This window comes from Hyperoodon ampullatus (genome assembly GCF_949752795.1).
Source record: "Hyperoodon ampullatus genome assembly, chromosome: 15".
Lineage (NCBI taxonomy): Eukaryota > Metazoa > Chordata > Mammalia > Artiodactyla > Ziphiidae > Hyperoodon > Hyperoodon ampullatus.
Genome location: NC_136928.1, coordinates 57107667 through 57125063, shown reverse-complemented (window position 1 = coordinate 57125063; position 17397 = coordinate 57107667). Strand labels below are relative to the sequence as shown.

The 17397-nt window shown below is 44.0% G+C and overlaps 1 protein-coding gene across 1 annotated transcript in view; it reads left to right on the top strand.

Annotated features, from left to right (window-relative positions):
- Positions 1-357: 357 nt before the first annotated feature.
- The window catches only part of TMEM178A (transmembrane protein 178A), a gene marked incomplete at both ends in the record, with an annotated part of 49576 nt that continues 32536 nt past the window's right edge, over positions 358-17397 (top strand). The window contains one exon of the mRNA XM_079720576.1: positions 358-757. Coding sequence (XP_079576702.1) covers positions 358-757 — 400 coding nt within the window. The remainder of the gene's footprint in view (positions 758-17397) is intronic.

Here is a 17397-nt window from a genome sequence, read left to right as displayed (position 1 = left end):
GAGGGATCCACAAGGGAAGGGGGATCGCGGGAGAGCAGGGAGGACGGGTTGGTCGCGAGGTGCGGAGCGGGCGCAGGGGTGCGCGGGGGTGGCGGCGCCGGGAGGGAGGCGAGGGGGCTGCGGGAGAGGCGGGGGGCGAGGGAGCGCTCGAGGCTCGGGGAGGCGCGGAGCGGCGGACCGGGGAGGGGGCGGGCGCGCGGTCGAAAGGGAGCCGAGGAGGGAGCGCGCCGGGCCGGGAGCCGAGGGCGGGCGGGAGGTGGGGGGCAGGTGGGGGAGCGCGGAGCGAGCGGAGGCCAAGTGCATTGTGTCTGGCGGCGGCGCGCGAGCCCACCGGCGGCCGCGGCGGGGCGGGCAGCCATGGAGCCGCGGGCGCTCGTCACGGCGCTCAGCCTCGGCCTCAGCCTCTGCTCCCTGGGGCTGCTGGTCACGGCCATCTTCACCGACCACTGGTACGAGACCGACCCCCGGCGCCACAAGGAGAGCTGCGAGCGCAGCCGCGTGGGCGCCGACCCCCCGGACCAGAAGAACCGCCTGATGCCGCTGTCTCACCTGCCGCTGCGGGACTCGCCCCCCCTCGGGCGCCGGCTGCTCCCGGGCGGCCCCGGGCGCGCCGACCCCGAGTCCTGGCGCTCGCTGCTGGGGCTCGGCGGGCTGGACGCCGAGTGCGGCCGGCCGCTCTTCGCCACCTATTCGGGCCTCTGGAGGAAGTGCTACTTCCTGGGCATCGACCGGGACATCGACACCCTCATCCTGAAAGGTGAGCGGCGGGCGCGCCCTGCGCCCCGGGCGCCGGCGCGTGGAGCGCAGCCCGCGGCTCCCCAGGGGCGCGCCGGTCCCCGCGGCCGCCTCCCCGCCGCGTCCCCGGCACATTCTTTCGTCTCCCCCGCCGCCTCCTTTCTTTACCCCTCCCCGCTCTCTTTCTTTCCCCGACTCTCTTCTTTCCTCTCCATTCTCTTTTTCCTTTTCCCCTCTTCCCTCCAGTCTGGGCTTCATCCCCCCGCCTCTATCTCCTTTGCTTCCTTGGCCTCCTTTCCCCCCTCTTCTCCTCGCCTCTCGTCCTTCGCTGTCTTTGTACACGTGCCTGACCTGGAACGCACGGGTCTGTTTTCTGGACGCTGCTCCCCGGGAAGGTAAACATCAAAAAGACCCGACCTTTCCCAGTTGGGCTCCTTCCCTTAAGTTGTACTTTCCTTTTAGAAATACCTTTGGAGGAGAAGTGGTGCAAACCTCAGAAGAGGAGGAAAAGGGCTTTTTCTTGTATTGTGCTGATGTTGGTAGCAGACGGGACTGATGTGGTATGCCAGCCTGGCAGGCTAGTGGGGAGCTCAGGAGGCCGGAGGAACCTTCCTCTAAACCCCCGAAGTGCAGGGTTCCTTTGGGTTAGACCTCAGATAACATGAATGCATTGGTGGAGGCAGCCGAATGCCGATAGGACATCTACTTTTTTCCAACCTTCTGATGACTGGGCACACCATCCTTAGGCTAGTCACACCAGGGCGAGGAGAGTGGAAAACCGGTCCAAGCCTTTGAAAGAAGAGCTTTCCGTATTTGCACATGAAGTCTCTACAGAATCACTCTCTCTTAAATTTGTGATACCTTGTAAGGCTGTTTTTGTTGTTGTTTTGTTATTTGACACTGAGTTGTAGAGCATCAAGTTGCTCTTCTGAGGTCTAGGTGACACCTGCCTCCCATGCGTGTAATCGGATCGTTTGAATTTTTTTGGTAATGTCATTCATGTAAAAATATTCAATGTGACAGTCCTACTGCTGAGGCTTCCTTCTAACTTTCTGAGCCTGACCCTTATTACAAATTCTTTTTCTCTGAGATGGAAAAAATAAAACAACCCACCTTCTTCCCTTGGACTCATTATCGCAAAAAAAAAAGAAGACGTCTAAAATCAGTACATTTAAAGATTTAGTAGCCATTCAGGAAAGCAAAGAAGCAGATTTGTGTTGAATTCCGGTTTGGATTGGAATTACATGGAAAGGAGGGGGTTAATAACATGTTGGCCTCAGAGTCTTGTTCGTTGGCGTATTCCTCATTTCTCAAACATGTCAACTTCTTCCTTCCCATGGCTAGCTCAGCTGGGGACTGCCATCTGAAATCTGTCTGTGTGGAAGGACTCCAGTGCTTTTGGGGGGAAGCAGATACAGTAACCTTCCTTTGGGAAGGGTGCTATATTCTTTCCTCTCCTAACTCACATCCAAATCTGATTTTTTCTCATGAAGATGCTGCATAATTAATTTTGATAGTAGCATAGTACATGAACAAACTGTAAAAGCTGAATTTGGAGGTTCGGTTATGGAATGCTCGTTTAGGCAAGGCAATTTTGAAAGCTAAGTAGTGTAGTCTGTCTTTGGAAATGACAGAGCTGCATTTCCTTACGCTCTTCCTCTGCCGAGAGTATTTGATTGCATGTAAACTGGATATAGAATAATGCCTGAAACAGCAGGGTAGAGCTCATTCAATCCAATGGCAGGCAGGAGAGGGTGTCCCACAGGGCACTTGCACATTCCCCACCTCCCCACCTGGGCCGGCTAGCTGAGGTGCCGAGCTCCAGGGAAGTTAAGAATCGAATAATCCTAGAGGCTGAAGGGACTTCAGCGGTCATTCAGTCCAACCTCCCCCCATTGTTCAGACTCCCTTCTTCTACATCTTTCTGACAAACGGTTGTCCAGCCTAGCACTTCCCTAAGACAGAACTTGGGTGCTAAATGCAAGTTTGGATTAAAACGATCTCAGATTTGTAATACTGATGGTGTTTAACTAATCCTTTTTGTAGGACACTAAAGAGTTCTAGGTTGTCATCAGAAGACCTGGGCTCCATTGCTGGCTCTACTGCTAAATCGCAGGGCTTCCTCCAACAAGTGTCCAGGCCTCCTTGGCCTTCAGTTTTCTAGTTCATAGTAGGAAGACTCACTGTTCTTTAGGGGATTTTCTAGTTCTAAAATCTGTCATTGTTGTACTAATAGCAATGTAAATTTAGCTTCCTGGGAAGTTAATGCGCTGACATTATTGACATGAGGAGTTTGGAGGAAATGACAGACGTTCAGTACGTTATAGGATCATAATTTGTTGTTTGGGAGATGGCCAAAAGGGCCTCAAGTACTTTCAATATTGCTACTCATCTACCTTGGGCTACCTACATAACTCTTCTGGATCTCAGTTTCATCATCTGTGCGATGAATGGGTGAAATGAACAGCTTTAAAATTCTGTGATTCTAAGAATTATTTCAACAGATGATTTTGACACCCATGTTAGGTAAACATTATTACCTTTGTTTTGGCATCTGTGATATGAATTTGGCATTTGTGGTGTGTTTTCACATCTGTGGCTGTGGTATGAATTTCTTAAATGAGCCCTGTATAACTAGAAATCAACATGACATCTAATTTAAAAATTTGGACAACTAGGGTCCCACATTTCATTCTTACTTTCTTCTCTGAACTACCTTATGAGTCCTAAGATTTAGAAATGCTAACGCTAGGAAATGAAGAAAAGTAGACTCAGATGGGAGAGTGGGGAGGGGTGGAAAGGGCCACAAGTGCCTGACATACTTAATGAGCTTTTGAGGGAAAAAGAGGTCAGCCTTTCTTCGTGTGGACTTAGAGCACAAAGCCAGGAGGTGGGTGAAAGTTACAGAGGGGAAAATGTAGAGTTGATAATATGGAAGACCTCTCACAATTGGAGTTGCTTGCATTTCCTGGGGGCTGGGAAAATATTTCTGAGAGATGTAGAGGAAAAAGAAACAGACAATGTGGGGAATAAGAGATTGGCTTAGAAGTGCAACACATAGGCTCTGTAGTGTTCATCTACTTAAGAGAAATCACATGAGCCAGAAGAGCAGCGGTCTCATTGGGACAAGTATTTGGGAAAATCATCAAACTCTGATTGTCACCCTTTCGTTACGATTCTGTTTACTTCTGGCCCACAGTGACCGTAGAAGGTCTCCCCTAGATTGGACCTCCAAGCAGGACCTTCAGTAAGAATGGAGGTAAAGTTATAGATAAATCCATTAAGGACCAAGACTAGAACTCGATGCTACTCTCCCAGGCTAACGAAAGACCAGTCACCAGCACAGTTTGCATACTGTTGTTTTTCCTCTTACTGTATTGACTAATCCACATTTCACTATCTTGCCCACTGGGATAACATGGGAACTTACAAATGCTGTAGAGATATTAAGTTCACACTATATTATCATAGTTTACTATCCAATAAAACAAATGCCCATCGAAAGGCTGTTATGTGCAAGGTCATATCAGGGAGACTTCGGCTACACATGTGGGGATTCTTTTGTGTTTGAGCTGGTCAATTGACTAACTTATTCTTCCATACATAGACCCTTCTTGCAGTTAACTTTTTTTTTTTTTTGCGGTAAACGGGCCTCTCCCTGTTGTGGCCTCTCCCGTTGCGGAGCACAGGCTCTGGACGCGCAGGCTCAGCAGCCATGGCTCACGGGCCCAGCTGCTCCGCGGCATGTGGGATCTTCCCGGACTGGGGCACGAACCTGTGTCCCCTGCATCGGCAGACGGACTCTCAACCACTGCGCCACCAGGGAAGCCCTGCAGTTAACTTTTGTTGCTAAGGAAGCTTTGCTTGTCACAGTAAAGACAGTCTCTGATAAGTATGCAAATGAAGTCATCCTCCACCCAGCAATAGGGGGGCCAGAATAGTTGAAGGAGCCTTGTGGTAGGAACTTAAGAGAATGGGTTTAAAGAGTAGGTTCTTTATTCCTTCATTCATCCAGTTTATTCCCTCAATAAATATATATTGAAAGCCAGGTATTGTTTTAGGTATAGAAGATACAGGATTGAACAAAATGGATAAAAACGCCTGCCCTAATAGAGTTTATATCAAGTGGTGGAGTTATTTTCTAGTGGATTGTACAGTCATTACTCATAGTAGGCTGTGGGAAGAACACTGTGCAAGCTGCCAGAGCTGGTAAGTTCGTGACAGAAAATACGGTGCAGAGTGATGGAGAGCTGTACCCTTTGGGGGACGCCCGGCCATTCTGTTCCAAGTGCAGTTCTTATGTTTAAACTACTGGTTGAAGAGTAAAATAGGAGGACAGATGGAAGGAGACTCAGTTGGAAACATTCTGTAATGCTTCTTTCAGTTACTGAAAACACTGAGTTTAATAAATAAACATTGATGAGTCTTGTGAATACATTATGTAGAACTTTGGAGAAATTAATTTTGAATAGGAGTTAGTCATTGAAATGATATCAAAAGTGCCAACTGTTCTTACTAGCCTTAACTTTAATTGAAAAAAATTTTTTAATTAAAAATTTTCATTAAAAACAATTAACACTGTTTTTCAAATATATGTACTTTGTGTATGTAAACCAAATCCTAATATTATATATTGCCTGCAATAAACAAAAGGAAAATGAATGTTATAGTGTTTCGTTTTTATGAAATTAAAAGTGACAGAATTTCAGCAATGTGAAGATTATAATTCTGTAGGCATACTGTTAACTTGGATAAGTCATTTGGGATTGAATTCTGGAAACTTGAAATAACAGCGTGTCCTTGTGGTTTCAGAAGCATTTTTCCTTTAATGAGATAAACAGAGATATCAAAGACAGTAGGACATAAATACTTTGTCATTTTGCTCTCTGCAAATGAAAGAAAGTAGGAGGATTGGTAAGAATTCACTGGGTCTCTTCTCCACTCTGCTAATGATATATCTGTTTCCCCTGTTGACTTATTTTCCATGAAATTAATAGTCTGTACAGGACCCACTACGTTCTACCTGACACAGAAATAGATTGATGATTTTCTCCAGCTCATTTGTAGACCAAAGTATCATTTGTGTTAGAATAATTATCTCCCAAGAGCAGATGTATCTGGGAAATCTGAGAAGCAAGCACTGTTTCTCTTCCCTGACCCATTTGTTCACATACTGTTCTCAGACCTTCTCTTGGACCAGAAGATGCTGCTGGCAAAGGGATTCCTCAGTTTTGGGGGTGCTGGGGATATCATTAAGACCTCCTTTTTCTTTCTTTACTTCTCAAGGCAGTGGTCTCCAAACTTGTCTTCAGCCTCACTCTATGTAATTTATATTTATTCATTTTAAAATTAGGTGCATGGACTGTCCTGACATATACATCATGAAACACAGACAAAAGCAAACCTTGAAGGGATGGGGCAATAAACAGAAAAAGAAGTTCAACTATCTTCACCCACACTTTCCAAAGGACTGCTTGTGTACCCCCTGGCATGTATACTCTCCCCTTGGAAGACTGCTTTTCTCACGGCCCATCAGCAAAGCTGAGTTTCTCATCTGGGCAGAAGAAGAAGGATTGTTTGTTTACTATCATGGCTGACCTCTGTGGTGGGTCTCCCAGGCCACCGTTGTATCACACGTATTCATCTTGCACAGGGGAGAGAAGAAGATGCATTTTATTGCTGTATCATTTCTGACATTAGGCACAGCATTCCCCAAGTGTGATACCCCGTGTTTCCACATCCTGTTACTAACACTCCTGAAGGTTATCTCGCATAGCAATTAGATTCTTACTCGCCTCTCTGCTATCAAAAAAAAAAAGATACTTGCTTCCATTCTTTCCATCTGCACAGGGAAGTCACCTTTGAAAAGTGATTCATAAACACAGAAGTGATTGGTGCTTTAAGTGGTTTGTGATCAAAATTGCCAGAGTCAGTGACATTTGTATCCACCATGTCTCATGGATAACATTTAGCAGTGGCCTTGAGGGGAAAAACAGAAGAGTTTTTTGCTATGCCATAGAAAGTTCACATCCAGTTATACCCGAGTGGCTGTGATTTTTTCCTTAGCTCCTGATTTTTCTTTTTCAAAGCTCAAAAAGAGCCGTTAAACCCCATCAGGCAAACTGCTCATAATTGCAAGTGTTCTTGATTACCATAGAAGATATGCTTTTGTTTGGGGAGCATCTGGAAGTTACATTCCACTGAGGGAGTAACCGAGTCTCCCAGTGTCAATGCTAAATGGGAGACCATGGGGAGTGGCCACATTGAAGGAATTTAGGCAGGTCCTAGGGTTTTCCCAGGAGTTACCAAGGGTGAACGCTCCTTTCCTCTTTGAGCCCACCTGCAGTGTGGTATACCCCAGGTTACTGACCTGTGACCTCTGCCAAGCAAACTGTGACCTCGGGTTGACTGTGTCCTTATTCCTGAGCCCATCTTTCTTGTGTCCGTCCACCTTGTCTTTCAGAGAGATTCCACTGTCCTTCTTTGACACTCAATTGTGTGACCATCTGAGGCCCATTTTCCTGTATTATTTGCTGGTTAAAAGAATAAAAATAATCAGATTTGGCCATCCCCTTCACTTCCCTCTCCCTTGCAAAAGCAACTGGTGAAATGAAGGAAAAAGTTGAAAACAACCAAACTGGAGGTTTGGCAAATAATACAAATAGAAAAATGTATCTCCTTTGGTGTAAAATATTAGTTCAGTAGTTTGGGGCAATTCAGATAAGATCATTCTAACGCTGTAGACTCACTTTAAGTTTAACAAATTAGTTTTTTCTACAATTAATATTTTTTTAAAAACACTACACTAGGGCTTCCCTGGTGGCGCAGTGGTTGCGAGTCTGCCTGCCGATGCAGGGAACACGGGTTCGTTCCCCGGTCCGGGAAGACCCCACATGCCGCGGAGTGGCTGGGCCCATGAGCCATGGCTGCTGAGCCTGTGCGTCCGGAGCCTGTGCTCCGCAACGGGAGAGGCCACAACAGTGAGAGGCCCGCGTACCGCAAACCCCCCCCCCAAAAAAAACATAAAAAACCCCCACTACACCATTGCTATTGTCTAAAGCTTTGCACAACTGGTTGTAAAGATTTTTATCAAAATAAAGGCGTTTGTCAGTAGAAAATGGACTTGATCTTCAAAACCTGGTAAAATTTATGATGGTTTATTTTTTCACTTTCTTACAGTGTTTCCCTGTGGTTAAAAGTGATTGCAGTGATTAATCTGTTTTATTGCAAGTTTTAACTAAAAGGATGTAGCTGAACTTCTTGGAGCCTGAGAGAGCCCGCATCGGCCCTCATGAAGCTGGCAGCCTTTGTTTGCTTCAGAGTACGGGGAAACTACAGGCTGAACTCCATCTTTCTTGTAACTCAGCCAGATAAGCTGATTGCAGACCAAATAATAATGTCATGGGGACACCCATCAGGGAATGCATTAGCAAGTGAAAAAAGGGGAACAATACAAACCATATTTCAGTTTCCGTTATCTTGACTGACTGAGGACACACTGAATTATTTTCTGTAATTTGCTGGATGTCCCCCAGTGTTCAGACTTTTAAGTATTTTGTTCATGGGAAAAAATCAATCAACTCATTTCTCCTTCAAGGACCAAAAGGTTGTAATATGTTCCCTTTTGGTTTCTCCAGGTTATTTGATACCATATAGGTAGACGGGGAAGCGATTCCAGAAGTATGTGGGAAATTCTGGATGTATAGATAATTCCAGAAGGCTTCATTGTCCCTTTACGACAGGTACCTCAACTGTAAATCAACACTGATGCCTCCATCTGCCATGCCAGTAAGCACTGACTTGTATCCGTAGTGTCTATAGCAGGCAAGATTGGGAGAGTGGGGTGTGAGGGTAGGGGTGGGAGGCTGTATGTGACTTGGATCTCTCTTGTCTACATTTTAAGGAGTTTTTGTGTGGTGCGGGGGATGTAAACATTTGCTTCACTCAGAAATCAGTCAACAAATGTTACTAATGAGTGTTGAAACGTAATTGCTTTTGCAAAGAAGAGGCTGCTCAGTGAAAAACTCGGGTGCGGTATCCTCCTTGCCCTGTGAGGTTGTGCTTTCTCTAAGGACCCCCAGAGTAGTGAGGAAGAGGGTCTGAGCAGGCGGATGGGGCAGTTGGTTAATTTGAGTTCGAATGCCATTTCTTATGTTCTCACAATTTTGAAAACTGCTTATAGTCATGTTTACAGTTGTCATGGAATTTTTCAGCATGGGCATCCTGTTAAATGGTACTCAAGGAGGTTAGCCTGAAAAGCAACAGAATCGATCACTTGTCATGGGTTTGAAAAATTACGGAACTCATCATCAGAGAGACAGTTTGACCTAGCGGAAGACAAACTGTAGGGGGGGAAGAGACTAAAAATACAATGGTCAATGATAATAATTGAGTCTGGGCCAATTGAAGCTCAGTATGTTTGTTTTATGCCGCTGATACTTAATCACTTATTCCAGGTGATTTAATCCTTAGCATCTAGCATATTTTAGGGAGAGTTTGTTTGGTGTTCAGACAATGGAAGTGTCGGTTGAAAGAAGCTAAAATGAACAAATACTAGACAAATAAAGAGCTAGGCTGAACTAGAGTGGCAGGAGAAGCGACAGTGACTGCTGACAGGAATGTTTCTGAAAAATACTGTCTTTTTGTTCAGGTGTTTGAAACAAATAAAACAAAAAGGGCACAAGGAAACTGTTTACTATTCAGCAGTAAAAGATAAAATCCAGCCAGAAGATGTCTGCTGAAGAAGCCTCAAAGTCATGTATTTCTTTCCTTTTTTCCCTCAAGTGTTACCTTTTCTTTTTGACAGAAACTCAAATTGGTTGGAGGAAAATGGGTAAGCACATGTAGAATCAAAGATTCACAGAGTTGAAAGGAACTTTGAGCCATGATCCTCACCTAATTTTTTTTTTACTGTGATGCCGTAATAGAGGATTTTAGTGTGCCCTACAGACTTCTGTCAATTACATGCAATTCCTAGCATACCAGCTCTGACTCCCTCTTCTCTCTGAGCGTGTGTTTTCAGAATGCCTGTGATGGAGGGCATGTTGTTATCAGCATAATCTCGATCAGTTTTAATTTATAAAACGGAGTCTAGCTTTTGGATAGGGGAGGCCCTTTGATCTTGTATAGAGGAGGCTTAGAGACAGCCATCTGATTGGCTGTGGGAGTGGGGGCTTTTTTCAGGGGTGAGGCTGGTACAGGGAGCTGGTGGACACTGTGAGCATGCGTACTTCAGTCTCCCAAAGTCGTCCCCAGGCACCACCACTGATTTGGAAATTGGGAGCTGTATTAATAACTCATTACCTGTTAGCCTTATGAACAGGTCCCAACATACCTGATTTGAGAAAGTTAAAAAAAATGACAGGAGAAATCATGAAAGGTCACAGTTTTGTTTGCCCTCCAAGTGTGACAGAGTTCTTGAAATAAATCTGTCTGAGAGCCCCTGAAAGGCATTAAACAGAGTAGCTCACTATTCAGTAAACCACACATACAAGATGATTCTGCAGTCATATTTGATTATGCCATGGGAGAAATTGATGCTTCTTACTAATATGCCCCAGATTTTCATTTCGGAAATTTGTGGCATAGGTATTTTCGACAGTATGTTTTTATTTCCTAAATTATCACACAGTTCTTATTTTAGCACTCTTCCAGTTCTATTTGCAGGTTAAAATGGCAGACCTAATTTTTTCCCCCCCGGCTAAGTATTCTCCCATATATCTAGCTTTCCGGAGTTGTTTTTATTCCTGAAAAGGTCAGGTATGAAACATTATAATTTGGGTTGTCAGTCTAATTTTTTTAAATGCAATTAATAAAGTGCTTGATAAACATTCATCCACTCACATACGTGGGTTTATCAGTTAAGGATCTTTTAGTGCCGAATAGTAGAAATCCCAAATAAAAATAGCTTAACCTACAAGGAAAGTGCATCATCTCCCATAACAAGAACTCTGGAGGAAGCCTGTACCTAGGCAGGTTAATTAAAGATTGAATTCTGTTGGGCTTTAGTTGTCACAACAGGGGCGATTTTGCCTTCAGGCTTGTCTCTTGCTGGTCGTCAGCAGGAGTGTCAGTCACTTCATCACATAGCAATAGTTCAAAGGCTAATAAAGCAGGAGAGAGAGGCCATGCCCCTTTTTCCTAAACCATTCCTAAAATGAGTGTAGGGCTTCCCTGGTGGCGCAGTGGTTGAGAGTCTGCCTGCCGATGCAGGGGACACGGGTTCGTGCCCCGGTCCGGGAAGATCCCACATGCCGCAGAGCGGCTGGGCCCGTGAGCCATGGCCGCTGAGCCTGCGCATCCGGAGCCTGTACCCCGCAACGGGACAGGCCACAACAGCGAGAGGCCCGCGAACCGCAAAAAAAAAAAAAAAAAAAATGAGTGTAATGTCCCAGAAGTCTCCCAGATTTCCCACAGGCCTCATTGGTTAGAATTATGTCACATGACCATTCCTAAACCAATCCTTGGCGAGTAGAATGGTATTATGGTGATTCCCTTAGACCAATGAAGCTTCCCCTGACAGTGGCTAAGGGTTCAGTCTTCCCAGGAAGCACTTGCCTGCCTGACACCTGAACAAAGTCTGGCTACTGTTAGCTCAGGAGACGTGGCTGTTGTGTCCACAGCCATAGTGCCTGCCACAGCAGGAAAGTCCAAATGGCAGTCCCGTCCTACCTGTGATCATGCCATAGGGAGAACAGGACTGAGAGGAGAACCCCGATTTCTTGCTAGCTCTTCCAGATTTACCGTATTCTCTCTCCACATCCTGCCCTCATGGGCATAGGGGAGGAAAAACCTCTTTTTCTTTTTTTTTTTTTTTTTTTTTGCGGTACGCGGGTCTCTCACTGCTGTGGCCCCTCCCGTTGCAGAGCACAGGCTCCGGACGCACAGGCTCAGCGGCCATGGCTCACGGGCCCAGCCGCTCCGCGGCATGTGGGATCTTCCCGGACCAGGGCACGAACCCGTGTCCCCTGCATCGGCAGGCGGACTCTCAACCACTGCGCCACCAGGGAAGCCCCCTCTTTTTCGACTATATTCCTAAATTCTCAAGTTGGGTCCTATAAATTGACTGATAAAAGACAGATTAACAAGAGAAAAACAGAAGTTATTAACGTGCGTCATGCATATGGAGCCCTCAGAGATGGGTAACTCAAAGTGGTGGTTAGAACTTGGGTTTATATGGCATCTTAACGAAAGAACAATACATTTTCTTAAAATTTATTTTTTATTTATTTATTTTTAAGAACAGTACATTTTTAGGGAAGTGATAAGACAAAGGAAAAGGACCTTGAGTTTCTAGGGCTGACAAATTGTGGGAAGGCAAATATAAGGAGAAACTAATGGTATATCAGGGCTAGTATTAGCAAGGATCGTTATGTAGATTCCTCTGGTACCAGCTCTGGCTGATAAGGGTCTAGACTTATCTCCGGTAATTCACTTCTATCCTTCCTGGTACAGAGAAGAAGGAGGGGGCACCTTTATAAATTTATGTCCTGCTTTTAGGAGAAGGGCAGAAAGCTTTTCTTGTATCTGCTTCTTCTCGATTGCTTCAGCTCAAAATAATTCTTATGTCAAAGGGGCATATTTGGGGGCAGCATATTTTGCTCTTCTTCATGGGCATATCGGAGCACCCTGAAAGCCCTGTGCTTTGCTTGCCAAAGAGCTGTTTGGGACTCTTTAATCTCTGGTAACCCAGGGACTGCATGGTTGTTTTTAAGGAGAATTATTCATAATTGCACTTTAAAAAATGGGATGTAAAATGTTCAAAACTGTGCATTTTAGGGGATTTTGATGTACTCCAAGATCTGATAGTGCAGTTGTTATTAATTTAATACACACTGTATTGATGAGGTCAGTGTTGTTACACAGCTGGAAGGCCACCTGAGGAAGTGGTTATTTAGCAACATATGATTCTGTGTTTGGAGGAGTGGGTTGGAGGGAGAGTGTGTTCTGATGAAGCTCAGGCATCTCGGCAGGAATGTTCAAGTCAGACCACTCCAGGGCCCTTCGCCTTTCCTGATGGAATTGCTATGCTCTTCTTGGACCTCTCATTTGAAACTGAGAGGCCTATTTATTAAAGCTTGATACCTCTTTAGAGCAGGAATTACAAAGCAAGAAAACAATCTGAACTACTGCAGATGGGCTGAGCTAGCAGGGTGTTAGCATAGAAGCCTCAAAAGATGGTGAAGAGCCACAAGGTATGTGGGAGGACATATATTTGGACCACCAGATTGCATGCCAATTTGTAGGTTCAAAAAGAAAAAAAGCAAGTGAGGAGGAAGGAAAGAGAGGAAAGCAGGAAGGAGCAAATGAACAACTATTTGGTGGATCTTTGGGGAACCAGCTCTCTGGGATCTTGTTTCTTTAAATATCTATCAGGTTTATCTTTCTAAAATAAAATCTTATCACGTCTTTCCTTTGATTAAAAATCACGGTCTGATGGATTCCCCAATAAGTTAAAAATAGACTGACTCAATGATCCAGCAGTTCCACTCCTAGGAATATACCCTAGAATGGAATATACCCTAGAATGGAAAATAGGGACTCAGAGAAAAACTTATACATGAATGTTCATAGCAGCACTGTTCATAATAGCCAAAAGGTGGATACAACCCAAATGTCCATGAGTTGAAGAATGGATAAACAAAATGTGCTATGTCTATATAATGGAACATTACTCAGCTATAAAAAGGAACGATGTACTGATACATGCCACAACACGGATGAACCGTGAAAACACTGTGCTCAGTGAAACAAGCCAGACACAAAAGGCAAAGTATTGTATGATTCCATTTATATGAAATACCCAGAATAAGCCAATCCATAGAGACAGAAAACAAGGAAGGAGGAATGTGGAGTGACCGCTTCATGGGTATAGCGTTTTCTTTTGGGTTGATACCTATGTTCTGGAGATAGAGAGTGGGGATGGTTGTACAACGTACTAAAGGACAAGGAATTACACACTTTGAAAAATGATCAAAACAAAACCCAAACCAAGACCAAAATCTCTCATGGTTTTGCACTGTCCACATCTACAAGTCTATAAACTTCTTCAAAGGTCATAAAATAGCCTTTGCCATGTGGCTCCAATTCCCTTTCTGGTTGTGTAGCCAGACACTCCTCCATGAAATCTAGGGTCAGGCTCCACCAGACCATTTGCTTTTCCCTCAATACATGTTCCCTTCACTCTGTGTCATGGTGGAACTTGCTTCCTCTGCCTGAAATGCCACCTTCTCTTGTCCATCTGGTCGCTCTTCCTTGAAAGCTTCCTAGTGCCATTGTTATTTCCTCTCTGGACTTCCTTGACTCTCTTCTCTTGGCCTCTCATTACCTGCAGAATTAATTGCTTTATTAGTTGGGACCCCAGTGTGCTTTGTACTATTATAGTGCTTTCTACATTGTATTGTGGTTTATTTCCTTGTCCACTTTACCCCCTACCTTAAGGTTGGCGATGGATGCCACCCAGCTCAGTATCTGGCACATGGTGATCTTCCCATAGAATAGCTGTTGAAAAAATTCCACTGGATTGATTCAAATCACCGTCATATCTGGTCCATTCTTTTTCACCCACTCCAGAGTTTCTCATTCAATTCAAGGACAAGGAGAAGAGAGACTTATTCTAATCTTTCAGAGACTAGGACACTAATAATTAACTCAAAAAAGATGAAATAATTGGCATTAAAAAAAAGCAGTAGTAGTAGTATATGTAAAAAAAGAAGCATTTATGGTGGCTTTTATATTGAAAGTATTCCAGAAATCAGCATAAAACTAACAGGGTGCTTTTTATGGAGGATTTGCCTCATAAAATGTTCTTAATCCTTAACAAAAGGATTACATTATTATTGCAATTTTCTTGTCTTTCTGCTTATACCCCATTGGAAGTCCCTACCTTCAAGGAACTGTTCCTTTGTTCTCTCACAGGACCTAGCTGGGTGGTTTTCAGATACTAGGAACTCAATAGATGGGTAGTGTTTTCCTAGGTTTATTCTAAGTATTTTCTTGTACAGTTTTGACTTATTAAATATTCTGTTTTTCAGTAAAACTATTGGAAGTCCAGTTACATACATGCTTTCACCAGAAAGCACAATAGCTAGAATGAATCTCTGAAAAACTCTTGGTGGCTGCACTTCATCAGGCTCTTTACTGAGCTATTCTGATGCTGTGTCAGACGTCTTAAGAGGGAGGCTCCTGTATGCTGAAAGAAAGCCTGGAGGAGCATCTGGGGTTCAAGTGTGCTCTTCGGACTCTTCAAGCTGAGATCGCTCTCCAAGAGACTGGTGGCTTTTCTGGTGTGCTGAAATGATCTCCCTCTCAGCAAGTTTATTTTGAAGGTTATTGAGGTGACAGCAGGCAGAGATTTGGGGCATCTTCTTCCCTCTGCTATTAACTAGCTATGTGACCTTGAGCAAGTCACCTCACCTCTGCAGATCTTCATTTTCTCATTTGTACATACAGAGGTTGGATCAGTGTAACCTGCTGGGTCTCTTGGAGCATTAACTGGCTTTAATTATAGGATGCCCAGCAAACAGCAGCTTAATTAACTCCACAAAGTGTAAGGATAGAAAAAGGTCAGTTCTCCCTAGAAGCAGGTAAGTGTTAGGACAATCCAAATCTAAGAGCCTTTCTCTCTTTTCAGTTGTTCACCCACATGCCTCTCCTTTGCTCCTTTGAATGTGACATGCTTTCTTACTGCTAATTTTCTTTTTCATTTCCTGAGGGTTTCAAAGGAGAAAACAGGACTTTCTATATTGTTCCAGGAATTCTCTTCTGTAGGAGCAGTGTTTGCCATTTGGTTGGAAGGACTGAACTGTATAATTTTTTCCTTGTTAGATGATTTCACAGGGAATTGGTAATAATAAGCTATATCTGGTTTTAGGAACTGAAGTTAGAGTTCATAATAGAGAACAAAAAAGGAGTACCCTTTAGAAAATTGCATTGTATAATTTAAATTTTGCCTTACTTGCTCATTTTTAATTTTTTTGAAGAAGTTTGAGAAATTTTGATGGAAGAAAAATCATATACTTTCTTTTTGTTACTACAGGTAAAAAAATCCTAGGTTTATTCCTTTTTTGCTTCTTGAGAGTATTTAATACTCATAAGCCATGTGAAGTTAAATAGAAATCCACAATTATCTATTACGATTCATTTTGTTCAAAAGTTTTAGAGATGTGCTTTCTGAATTTAATAATCTGCTGTGTTAAATACCTGGAAGTTATATTTGACCACTTTAATTCATACTATGAATCTTGATTATTCGCTTGTTTCTTTTTTCCCCTCAGATGATATTTTAGGTGGCTTGCCACACATTGTAATTGGCATAATAGTTAATTTCACTGAAAGCCCTATTCAAAAAATTTGAACATGATATGACTTTCCTTGGCCCCCCATTTTTTCCTTTATGTAGATGAAAGGATATGCCCAGGTAAACCTCTTTAGGCATCCATGGCAATGATTATAATGGCAGATCTGCTGCTCCACTTCTGATGCTTGGTTGGACCAGTTTTTACTTAAATCCTTCCACACAGAGCAGAGATGAGGTAGACGAGACAATCATCTGTATCATCCCCATCACAGTCAGGCTGATTCTTATTGAGAGAGAGTGTGAGTTCCAGAAGACAAGAGTGGATATGGTCCAAGGTAGCAAGCATACTACCTCACCTTTGCCCCATCATAAGCATTTTGGTCATTTGGAAGACTTAGAAGTTTATCTAAGAGGAAGAAAAAAAGAACCTGTTTGGGCTTCCCTGGTGGTGCAGTGGTTGAGAGTCCGCCTGCCGATGCAGGGGACACGGGTTCGTGCCCCAGTCCGGGAAGATCCTACATGCCGCAGAGCGGCTGGGCCTGTGAGCCATGGCCGCTGAGCCTGCGCGTCCGGAGCCTGTGCTCCGCAACGGAAGAGGCCACAACAGTGAGAGGCCCACGTACCGCAAAAAAAAAAAAAAAAAAGAACCTGTTCAAAACAGGTTAACAACACTGCACTGAATGGTGATGGGGAAGATAGGGGAAGAGGCAACCCCGTGGAGAATGAGAGTCATCACATAACCGTCTTAACTTTGGTCTCTTGATTCTTAGAAAATCTCTTCATTCTTTTGGAATTTTGTTTGTTTGTTTCCTTTTACAAACAGTAACACTAGAAAGAGTCTTACAAAGTCTGTGGGAGATTATGAACTAGGGAACTGAAATTACTCTGTAGAAGCCATATGACGAGGAGTGTGATATTCATGGAATTCATGAGAAAAAGCACTTTAAATTTACACAGCAGATTCCTTCCTCATAACCCAAAGCAGTTTTTACAAAGAGAAAAAGGAGACACGTTCTCTGACTAAGCATATGTGATTGAGGAGAATAACACTGGGAGTGCTGTTAATTACTGCTTGTATACGGAGGGGAAGGTGGCCCCGTGGAGGGGGCGGTGGGGATGAGCAACCCTGGGAACTGAGAGCTGTGGCCCTGATCCTGGCTTTTCTGCCACCCGTGGGACCTTGGCAAGTCATTTAAACCTCTCTAGATCTCAGCTTCTCATTTTTAAAGTTGAACTTCATGATTTCAAAGAGTTTTCCAGGTTATTACCTTTTATGATTTATTTAGAGCATCAGGAAGGAAAGGGTGAGTTTTCCAGAGAGCCAAAACCTACCTTTCTGTGCCTCAAAAACTTGTTTTTATCTG